This window comes from Falco cherrug, chromosome 4 (assembly GCF_023634085.1).
Source record: "Falco cherrug isolate bFalChe1 chromosome 4, bFalChe1.pri, whole genome shotgun sequence".
Classification (NCBI taxonomy): domain Eukaryota; kingdom Metazoa; phylum Chordata; class Aves; order Falconiformes; family Falconidae; genus Falco; species Falco cherrug.
In genome coordinates, this window is record NC_073700.1 from 59,363,010 (window position 1) to 59,375,233 (window position 12,224).

At 41.8% G+C, this 12,224-nt stretch overlaps 1 protein-coding gene across 4 annotated transcripts in view; it reads left to right on the forward strand.

Annotated features, from left to right (window-relative positions):
• Positions 1-12,224, forward strand: part of DPP6 (dipeptidyl peptidase like 6) — a 572,381-nt gene that overhangs the window by 516,625 nt on the left and 43,532 nt on the right. For all 4 annotated transcript variants that reach the window (XM_055709074.1, XM_055709073.1, XM_055709075.1 and 1 more), the window contains exons 11-13: positions 2,546-2,669; positions 3,532-3,570; positions 11,720-11,827. In XM_055709074.1, the coding sequence (XP_055565049.1) occupies positions 2,546-2,669; positions 3,532-3,570; positions 11,720-11,827 (271 nt within the window). The remainder of the gene's footprint in view (positions 1-2,545; positions 2,670-3,531; positions 3,571-11,719; positions 11,828-12,224) is intronic.

The following is a 12,224-nucleotide window of genomic DNA, read 5'->3' on the forward strand; positions in this document are numbered from 1 at the left end:
TTACATCAGCAGGTGGTCAGAATTAGACCATGATCTGACCTATTTCTCATGTCATATTTGCATCCCAGGTGGCAAATTAAAGAAAGATCTTATCTCCCCTGCGTGCAGAAATCATCAATGGTCCTTGCATAGGTCATGAGCAAATAAATAATGGAGAAATCAGACAACTGGAGTCTGGATCAGAGGCTGGAGCCAGCTGTGCCCCAGGGACGGCGGGCTGGGCTGCTGCCCATCATTTGGCCACATAATGTGCCGTTGTCTGTTCTTTGTGGTGTTTATGGCTTTATCATTGTTGTCATGCTTTAAGTATTCATATTGTAGATCCATACCTCATATTGTAGATCCATACCTGCAGAAATCAGCCAAGTAGAGCTAGGGTATGAATAAGGGCGCTGCACAATAATCAGTTTCAGGTGATTGCGAACCCAACCACCAACATCTTTACTGGGATGGAGAAATATACCACAAAGCTCAGCATAACTGCACCCTTCCTGAAGGAGCTTAGTTGAGTTGTTCTTTTCCTGTGGGAGGGTGTAACCCTGTGTGGATGCCTACAAACGAAGTGCTCAGGTCCCAGCTGGTCTAGATTTCGCTCTATGCAAAGAAATAGCTTCTACTTAACTTCTGCTTAAATCAGCTCTATATAAAATCTGGGACAGGTCGGGTGCAGAGGGCTTGGGAAGTGCACAGACTCCCCATGTCTCTCCGCTGGCTGCTCAACCGGTGCAGCTGCCGGAGCTGCAGATGTTTAAAATTAACTGCAATGAATCACACCTTATTGTCTTATTTTCCTCTGCAAAATAGGAAACATAAAACTTGGTTGTCCTACCAAAAAGATGTGAAATGAAGTAAATGAAAGACTCCACGCTACTCTGAGACTAGAGTAATAACTGTATGAGCATCTGCAGTTGTCTGCTGGCTGGCGTATCTTTGGGCTTGATGGGTGGGAGAGGCTTCAGAAAGAAATTGAGACTCCATGCCCATCTCTGGGATGGTAGGGAAGAGAATGTTTGACCTAAAATAATAATTAAAAGTTTCTGAGAAAGAACTGTGGCTCCTGTGTTCAAACAGTGAGAGGGATGTAAAAATTGAATATATGTCCTTCAAACTTTAAATTGGATCTATGGAAAAAATGCTCCAAGCCACAACATGTACTAAATTCACATTGCTTTTCTGGGGAGACTGTATCTGCTCAGTTAATTTTGGAAAGAAAGAAGAGATGGTTATACAGTTTAATTTTGCTTTGTTGTTTTTTTCCTCTTAGGGCCTATACTGTTGCTGATAAAAAGTAAAATTACAATTCTATTTCAGACACTGAGTTTTCAGACTGCTGTTGTCTCACCTGGAAGCATCCTTCCTTCCAGTGCAGCGGGTGCAGTCACTGAGGTCTTCTGTTGTTTTTCCCCAGCCAAATTCAAGCACTAAATATTACTGAAACCTACAAAATCAATTTCCAACTTGTTATTTCGCTAGACAAACAGGCCTTTGTTGCTTTTGCCCTTTCTCTTCAGTATATGCAGGAGCGCTTGCCAGAACACAAAGTACTCTCCAGTGACACAGCACATTAATTCCAATGAGAGCAACAATTCCTTGTACATATTTCACAGCAAACAAATGAACTAATAAATTTTTTACAGACTGTATGCTGTGAAAAGTCATATTACAATTTAAGGATGTCTTTGGCCCACGTAGCCCAGCAATATGTTATAACATCACCGGTGTTATCAGCTCAGCCAGTTTTACCCTGCAGATCAGGTGGTGAAGCCCTAAATTGCTGCAGAGGTGGACAGCTGTGGGTACCAATGCACGCTGGCTCTGTGAAGGCGGCCATCGGGGTATTTACTTGTGATCCTGTATTTTCCAGCCCAGCCCGAGTGGTTCCATTACTCACTGGGGATTTACTCCAAGTATTGCCACAACTTGAATATGTCCGGCAGTAGTACAAGGAGTGTGGGATGCCAGTTTTGCCAATTCAGACTCGCATCTCTGCTGATGTTTTATGGCAACCAGATGCTTTACAGAAATCCTGTGTCTCTAAACCATATCCTTCTTGCTGTTTTCCTTTTAATGCAACACTCACGGATATTTTGGTATGTAGTAGGCATATTTAGAGGCCATTAGCTCTTCGTAAGCATAAAGAATCCAACCATTGCTGGTGATGGGTCTGAGTCAACTGCTTAGTGTGCTCAGAATGGAATTGATTTGCAATTTCTTTTCCACCTGTGCATAAATTTGTAGCTGAAGGTGTTTCAATCCTTCTCAGAGATGGAATAACTTTAAAGATTCTTTATCTCTGCGTTCGTCCCTTCTTTGAAAATGACTTTCAGAAGTGGCAGATAAAACACCTGCGCAGCCCTAAAAATGTCATTTTTAGGGGTTAAAATCCATACCTAAGGCAGCCTAGAGATGCCAAGACACAGCTTTCTTAATAACCAGAGATCTCTCCTGGACCACTTGCCTTCAGCAGCCTCCGACTGCTCTGCCATGTGCCAGTTCATTGGGATGTCAGTATCGTGAGTTCTTTGATTTATGTCTGTGTTTGCAGGGACTACTACATAACCATGGTGAAGTGGGCAACCAGCACCAAGGTGGCAGTAAACTGGCTGAACAGGGCCCAGAACGTGTCTATCCTGACGCTGTGTGATGCCACCACGGGAGTCTGCACAAAGGTAGGAGAGATGAGCCACATGGCCTCTTGCCATAGGTTTTCAGAACCCACACAAGGAGAAAGTATTTCAATTTTACCTGGCGACAGCTCAGCTGACACACATTTATTTAGGCAGACATGGAATATAAACAGTTTGCAATAATTACTTGTTGTTTGGGGTTTTTTTACACCTTCTAGAAAGCCAGAAACACTCTGTGTGTCTGTGTGCGTAAGAGAGGCATTACTTGTCTTGAAATAACTGTACACATGCGCAAGCACACACACACCCCAACAGTTTGTAACCTTGATATCTTTTCAACATTCTAGTTTAATGGCGTTATATATATTTAATTCCATTTAAAATGCTTCGTGCTTATCTACCTGCATTTCAGTTGTAGTTAATTAATCCCTTCTCTAGACACATTAATGTAAATGGTGCAATGATATAACCTGTGTAATTATCAGCAGATACCATCTTTTAAACTGGCATAGGTGTTTCCACAGTAGAAAATTGTTCTGATACATCCATCCCTTGAAAAAATGATGCAGGACTGTTGCATACAGCACAGTGCAGAGTCTTTTCTTAACAACTTTCATTTCAACCTTTATTTATTTCTTAACAAGCTTTATTTCTTTGGCAAATAATGTACCTTGTGCATTTATGTGTTTCATCTGTATGAGTAAAATGCTTTCTTGAATGAGTGCATGCTTATTCATCGGAAAGACAAGCAGAGCAGCAGTGGATAACACTCCTGAAGCACATATTTAAACAGTTTCTTTGTATTTCTGAACAACTTTTCAGATTCAATCCAACTGCTTCCTGCACTAATAAGCAAAATGTCATACGTGCAAAGTCTGGTATTAATGATCTTCTTCTGTTTTAGAAACATGAAGACGAAAGTGAAGGCTGGCTGCACAGACAGGTAATAGCGATCTTCTCTTTGCAATCAAGTTTTTGGTAGGCTTTTTGTTTCATTGCTTTTCCCCCAAAGAGAAAAAGCTGATTTCCAGACCTGAGAAAGCTGCTTGGAAGATGGCACGATTTGTATTATACAGAAGAGTTTCTTAGTAATAAACAAGCTCTTATGGAAGGTGCCATCTTCTCCGGTAGGTCCCGTAGTTCTTGCCTGCAATTTACTTGGATTTAAGAGATGAAAAGCTGATGCTGGTGGAAGGTCACCCTGACAGTAACTATGTAAGACTCATCAACCTCAGAGGGAGTCCTTCATATCCTTCTTTGAGACTAATGATGATTTTAAACAGTATGGTGGTTGTTTTCTGGTCCTCTAGACAGGAGAGAAGTCTACTGTTGAAAAGAGACGATCAAAGGTCATTTTATCAAGAGGGGCTATGTCCATTCAGAGCCAAAATCATGCAGACAGGACTTTTAAGTCACTTAAGCTAAAATCAACAATTTTTTCTGTGTTACTCTGCAGTTATTTGCAGATGTTAGAAAGGTGAAAAAATGAAGCTAAGTTGTCGATGGGGCAGTTAAAACAACAAGGGCTTATGTGGAGCACAGAACGGGGAAAAGCTGCCTGATGGATTTTAATACCCTGTTTTAACAGACAACAGTGGCACATAATTCTTCTGACACTGTAACTTATGCATGACATATTACTTTATATAGCTACATGCTCCCATCCCCCAAATGAAATAAAACAAAGATGAAAATAAACTCTGGGGAAAAGAATAGGTATACAAAATAGGACAGAACATTTTAACCTGCAAGAAGTTTTGATTTATGGGATTTTTCTATTCCTTTTTTTCTTTTTCCTTTTTTTTTTTTTTAATTTTTGGAACAGAGTTGGGTTTTTTCAGCATATGTCTGTATAAAACCTGTAGATTTCCAGCATGTAAATCTCTGGAAGATCATTTATAACACTTCCCCAGGAGTCAGTTTGTGAAGTGACCTCAGATTTGATTAAGCTGTTCTTGGGAGAGAAGCTGCTGATACTAATTCAGCCACAACACTGAACTGTTTTTCATGGAATATGTGAATGCCAGGCAGGGAGTAGCATGTCAGATAAAGGTCTTGTGCTATATTTTTTCTAGTCCAGATTTAAAGCATTTCACATTTTTGTCACAGCTTGTTCAAAGGATCCAAGAACCTGTAGAAACCGCAGTTCATCAGTTCATGGCAAGAACAATGATCTCCTCTGTTCCAGTGACTGTCCTACAGCAATGGGCTATGTCTGATCCAGATAAAAATGGGTTTTACAGAGGAAATAGATTTTGTGCTCCAAGCATTTGAAATAATCTTTTGCTGGTATACTCAGGTATAGAATAAAAATGCTGCCAAAGTATTCTTTACATTCATAAGAACAACGTTGGATTGAGTAGAAAACAAAAGCTTAAAAGATAAGCCAAGTAAAGAGAAAATTAGATTCCCCAGGTTTTGTATCTTAAAAAATAATAATCTTCAAAGGATTCATTTATTTTATAGATCCAAGGATACTTTAATACTTTCACTGCTATTTACTGGGGCTTCCATTAATGCAGTATAGTAGAACTTGTGTTTTTACACTGCCGTGGTTCTTTGTGGTTCTTTAGTCATTTACCTACTACATAGACAGACATTAAAAGATGGCGCTTTGCACTGAATAACTGTAGTAAATGATCTGCCAGCCTCTAATGGGCCTGCTCCAGGGAAATATACCTAGTTTTACTGCATCTCCAAACAGCATATACTTTAGTTTGAGGTTAGAGAAGCATGTTCATTACAGCCAAATGGGTCAGACATCTCAGTACTAAACTCAGATGACATTTCCTATGGACTTTGGAGACATTTGACAGTATTCTCCAAAGGCTTTTGTAAGAGTCTGAGGAATGATAGAGCTCTTTCACCTGTATTTCTGACAGCAAAATTACTTAAAATTCTAGTTTTGACTCAATATATGATTACTAGGATAATTGTATTTTCTATATTTACCTTTTATTCTATGACACATTAATTGAGACAACCAGAAAGTTATTTTCATGGCATGTGTGTCTGACTGTGAGAGTGATGTGAAAATGTTAAGTGCTGGTGTGAGTCCCCTAACCTCTTTAAGAGAGAGATGAATTGCACATTCGCCAGCTACTGAAGGAACTCGGGAGTGTGACTCAGCTCAGGATGAAGACTCCCTGGTTGAGACGTTTTAATATAGGCAAATGCATATGAGCCAGGTGCCCAGTTCCCCTCTGTAGCTAGCTGGTATGGTCACACAGTCAATGGACCAACCTGTTCCGTATGCTCCCTTGACCAGATCTCCTTTTGAGCAGTACCCCAGTTTTAAATCAATAGGACTGAGGAACTGAACTGCTTGCCTCATTCTTTAAAATACTTCTTCAAAGTCCTCCATACACCTGGTTTGAAAATCATACAGGAGCTTTACCTTTTCATTGGGAATTCAAGTGCATCTGGTCTTCCTGGAATAGGGGCAAACTTCACAGTAGGCTGGGAGCAGGAGATGAGGAGAGAACATCCATATCAGAACATACCAGGGGCCAAGGATGGCAGGGCTGACTTTTTTCACTGGTCTGAAATAGTGGGAATTCTGAGATAGGGCATAAGACATAAGAATTTGAATTTTGTTTTTTTTTATAGTAGTTTGGTAATGCAATGACATTCAATAGTCTGCATATGAAAGTTCATAGTAAATGTTCTCATGTTCCCTTCTATACTTAAGTTCACGGATAAATTTCATTGAAATCCAAAATCTTTGGAAAGCCTCTCTCCAACACAGGCAAAGAGAAATACTGCTGTCACTGTCTGTGGAGCTGAAAAATAGGATAAATTACTCAAAGTATAATGAGAACTACACTGTATTCACACAGGCTTTGCTAGAAAGTATCTGTCACTCCTTGCCAGATGATATGGACAGTGTTTTCAAACCTTTTGCACAGATAGGAACAGACACATGTTCACCAAAACTGCCTGGGACTTTGGAAGTTTTTACTGCTTTTATTTATATATCTGCTTGTGCACTTCTGAGCATAAGAGCCAGACTGAACTTTACTCATACTTTTGCTTAAATATACGAATTATTTGAAACATTAATTCTAGCTGTAAACAATTTTGTTTCAATGTTTGGGAAGAGGCCATTTTCCAACAGTGCCAGTGATGTCATATACAGACAATGAGTCAGCCAGGGAGAAATAGGACAATTTCTGAGCACCTGCTGAAGATAAATTTTACTGGCATTTTAATCAATTTATTTAATTATGAATGTGGCCTGAACAAATCTAATTATGACCCAGGGTGCAATTCCAACTCCACCAAAGGCTGTAAGCTTTGACATTGACATTGGCAGGACCAGGAGATTGCCACAAGCTTATTTAGAGACATATGACCTCCTAACCCACCTGCATGGGCTGACTGGCCTCCCCTGATAATAGTTCCTTTGAGCTGCATTTTTCTTTCCGGTCCTTCTATTTCCCTAGTGTTTCAGATCATCTCAGTCTGAAACTAAAGACTCTTGCTTTGTCAAAAGGTTGAGATGTTGAAAACCTCACACCATTTTTCCTTCACAACTTCCTTGCCTTAATGTGGCGACGAATTGCTGGAATATGTAATCATTAATCTGCCTTACTGATAAGCCAGTAATGATTCTTACACATAGTTAATACACAGTATGAAATGAGATTATTAAAATAAAAAGGGGTCAGAGACCCTTACAAACAAGACTGACTTTGTCACCCTGTAAAACCCTTTTGTCATGTAACAACCCCATAACTGACCTAATGTTGCCCTGAAGACAAAGGATGCAGCAGAAATAGGGCCTAGAGGCCCATAATTCAAATACCCAAATTCATCTGCCCGAGTTAATGAAGCAGCTTCTGGCTACAAACAGAGCCTCTGATGCTTAAACAAAGAGTTCTGATGTCATCCAGTTGAGGGATTGATACCCAGAGGCATGGGCTCCTCTCCTCGCCAGTTGATGACCCTGTATCTTGGTGCAGGTGCCCTGGCTTCAGAGATGGCGGTTGGTGTGGTGCACCCAAGCACAGATGAGCGTGTGGACAGGGGTGGAGCATTGCCACAGGGTGCTGAGTGTGGCAGGGGATGAAAAGAGAGCTTCCCTTTGTGCCCAAAAGAGGAGGTGCCTTCGTTGTCACAGTAAAGCCAATGCACATTTTTAACAATTTGTTGGATTTCCACAAAGTGTTTACCAAAATGCAGAGTTAAAAGGATTCATGTCACACCCAGCTGTTTGTCAGAGCTATGGCCCTGTGACACTTCAAAGTACTGGGACATTTCCATGAAACAATAAATACCTGCAGAGCAAAATCATGAACTATGGGATCTGGGCAAAGGTGGATCAGACAGAGAGGCGAGGAGACCATGCTGAGGAAGGAAAAAAGCATCAGAGGATCAGTTGGAAGGGATTAGGTTATTCAGATTATTTGCTTTCCTTTCTAAAACTTGATGATGAATCAGAACAACATAATTCTCACCAAAGTATAATTCTTAGTCTGTAATAAAAACAAATTTCAAAGAATCTGCATTCCCTCTGATTTCCGTGAGGAAATACATGGAGTCCAGCCAAAAGCATGTGAGGCACTATACTGCAGAAGAGCAGGAGGCAGGGAATGTGTTGAACCATGAAAGCACAGGCAGGCCAGTTTGGAGCTGCAACTTGTGATGCTGCAATATGATGAGTGTTTGGCCCATGTTAATGTGTGGGTGGGTTTGGTGGTGCTGTACTTAGAGGGCCACATGGATTTCTCACATTCCAACTCACCGTAAAGGGGGCAATTTCTCTTTCAATGTTCATTGCAGTGCACGTTTGGTCATGCAAATCCTCCAGGTCAGAGACACCTGTGCACTCCCCACCATCCTGCATGCTCCTTGGCTTTCCTGCTTTCACCAGAGGGGTCTTCCTCAGGTGGCTGCAGATCCAGTGATGCTCAGTGATCCCTCTCCAAACACAGCTGAACACGCTCAATACATTCTATCTTTTTTTTTTTCCTTTTGTTATTTCTTACTTCAGGACTTAATGCCCCACTCTACAAGATACAGAAGCTCAGACTGCATTTAGCATGTCCCCTCATCCATCCTGATTCTACCTAACTTGGGATAAGCCTCTGAGGCACTCCTTGGTTTCTTCTCCCGACCATTTGCAGATCCACTGACCTGTGTTGCGCAACTCTGAACTGCAGCACTGACCCTTCCAGAGTTACAGTGCCCTCCTGCAGCCTGCCATCACCTTATCTTTTCCACCAAAGCTGAAGTCTTTGGTGGCATCATTTTGATACACAGCGGGAAACACGTTGCTGGAGATGGAGTTGCTGTCCCTTTCTTTTGCTGATAGCAATGTAGGTTTGTTAGTCCCACCGATTGCTTCTCCAGCCACAGGGTCATCCTTTGTTTAGTGATTTTCTTTCAGCTTAGAGGCTGACTGGGCAGTCCTCAGCTCCAGCCTTCTATGTCCTTCCTCCTCCACCCAGGGGACACTCGCCCATTGCAGATGAGCAGTCCTGGGTAGATCTGCTTCCTGAACCACTGTCTGTTCACATGGGTCCCAGAAGGGCCAGTGGCTCCAGGGACCCACACTTGGTCAGATTTAAGCTTTAGTTTAAGCTGCTGTGGATTTGTTTCTCCCTTACACCTAAGTCTGAGAGCCCTGTGTTATTGCTACGTGCAGCTGACATGAGAACAACTTTGTCCTTCATCTGCACAAAGTAGAGGATTTTTGGACACTGGCCTTGACTGTTTGGGTAGAATTCATGTGTCTAAATACAGAGATGTAGCTGAGCAGAAGGGCAAGAAGAGCCATAAGGACTTAAGAAGTGCCCTGAGTCTCACCGCTGCTCCCTCTGCTCCATCATTCTGTCCTTACCAGGCACAGCAGCTGATGGTATTTAAGGACAGTGAGTGAGCCAGCTGCTTTCCGCCCTCCAGTCCTCTCATATTTCACCACCATCCACAATAAAATGGTTGCAGACATTTGAGACTATATCCATGTCTATTCTCTTTAGGATCTGTTAATGAATCATGAGTTTGTTCAATCCCTTTTTGCACCTTCTAATACCAACTGCTTCCATAATCCTCCTGTGGCAACAATATCCAAAAATTCCCTACATACTGCATGGGAAAAGTATTTTCTTTTACCAGCACTTAAACCAATCTCCTATTGTTTTCAAGGAGGGCTATTCTGTTCTAGAGTTGTTTGTGGGATTCAGTCAATAATAGTCAACCAAAGGCTCAAACTGTTTGTATCACATGCAGAATATTTTAATTATGTGCTTGTTATAGCTCCCTACAGTATAAAGTCCTGTTCCAAAAGCCTTTCAGCCTGATGTCCTGTCCCCCTACATTTGCCATCTGGGATAAGTCATCATCTCTGCCAAGACCCTAAACAAAGTTCTGGTTGTATTAATGCATTGTCTTTCCAGCAACAGAGGCAAACAGGCTGTCTCACAATATCAGCCGAGTGTTAAAGCCTCACATCTGTCACCTGTGCCATGTACCTCCTTCCCCTGTAACTCCGAATGAACCTCAAACTAATCTGCACAACGCCTGCTCTCGCTGGCAGAGACCGATTGCTGGAATATATAATGCAGCAGGCACAGATACAGGGATGTAGGGTGAACTCATTGCTATTTACCTCAGTAAAGGAAAACCTATCAAGCAGAAGGTTTGCCCAAGTTATCACAGTTGTTTTTCAATGAGGTTTCTCCTGTCATGAAAGACATTTGGAAATAATATAGAGTTTCATGTTTCAGGTTCCAGAACAATGTCAGAAGCAAGTAAAACCATTATTTCATAGAGCTGCAACAAGCTGTAAATGGGCATGTTTTAAAATATACTGAAAACCTAAGCAGGAGGAAATAAAAGGAAAAACAAACAGTTTGAACACCTAACGCAGTATTGATAGATCTGATAAACAGTGGAAAAGAATTAATCAGTAAAGAACTGGGAACAAAAGAACGTACAGTAAGAGTAATGTGTTAGCTTATGAGAAATAAAAATGTTTATTTCTTTGCTGTAGGTGTTTGCATTAGCCATAAGTTCTCCCTGTACAATCAAGTTCTTGCTGGCTCCGTGCGCTATCTCGACATGGGCCAAGCAGAAAGCTGGTGTGTTTAACACTGAACCAAAGGAGGACCCCGAAGAGGCTGAGCAGCAGCTCCCCTGTTGACTGCCCTTGAAGAAGAAGGATCCACAAAGCTGGTCCAGGGAAGGCAGGGCTCAAGCCAGTCCCCAGAAAAGCCTGACATCACAGGGGAGGTTCAGCAGAGGTTCAGCTCTAGTTTTATTCTCAACTATTTCAGATTCAGAGTAGCGGAGCTTCATATAGCTCGTTCCCTCGGTACAGTGCTACTGTGCCACACCATATGGACCATCCTTCTGCTTTCCCTTGTAATCTGTTGTTCAACCATCTCCTGCAGTGGAGACTTCCCCTGTGCCTCAGGGTTCCTGTACAAAAAGAAGACAAAGACCCTTCCAGGAAATGCTTGCTTGCCATATGTGGTATTTGATTTCCTTCTGCTGAGTCTCTTCTATCTGGTTGAAAGTTCTAGTCACCCAATAAAAGTCAATCATCACGTTCACCTGGGAGCTCTGTGTCAAAGATGGTTTTTCAAGATATCCTTGCTTTCATAAATAATTCAGTGAAATAAGCATTTGTAAGAGAGTAGGAAAAGACAGCAGTTAGATGCTGGTAGTTGTGTTTCCTCGAGGACAGAAATAGATCAGTTCTTCCAGGAGAGTAAACAGGGTTTGTCATACTTGTGCCAGTGAGATTCAAACCATTTCTAAAAGCTTTATTCCAATTGCCCCGAGCAGTCAGCTGTATGTGTGTATTTTGCTTTGCAAATGGGAATTTACTTTGTAGCCCAGGAACTCTCCTTGCTGCCTTTCTCCCTGTCCTCCCACAGCTGAGAGGTGTCTGCTTTCCTGAGAGCAAGGAGCAATCATCTTCAAAACTTTCTCCAGTTTTCAGTGGGCTTTTCATTTGCCTCAGGTTGCTGTTAAAGAGCACTCCCTATTCCGCTGTGAATTAATTTGACAGGTTTTTGCAGTGCTGAGCAATTTTAAATACAATAAATTGCTGTTAATACAACCCTCACATTTGCCGCTTACAGAATGAAGAGCCAATTTTTTCCAAGGACGGGCGGAAGTTTTTCTTTGTCCGAGCCATTCCCCAGGGAGGACGAGGGAAGTTCTACCACATCGCCATGTCGTCATCACAGGTGACTCACTCGCTGCCACTTTCCTGGGTCTCACCTGCAGCAGAAAGCAATAAAAAGCAGTATCTGTGCTTCTGCTGGCAAGAGTGGAAGGTGCAAATGTAGAATGTGGGTCTTGCGCATAAAAGAAAACCTTGAATGATGCTATTTGGGGCATAAGATAACATGAATTTCCAAATGAAAAACTCAGAAGAAAAAGATCGACCAACTGCCTCTTGCCAAACAATATCATTGCTTTGTTTTGGTTTTTTAATGCCGCCTGAATTGTACGTAAATAAGTAAATCCCTGCACTGCCATGAAGGATTAATCAGAAGCTCGTGGGCATGCTGGATTAGAGGAAGGGGTTTGAAGCTGTTCTGTGCTGTGTTCATCCCATTATCTTCACTGGAGTTATGGTTG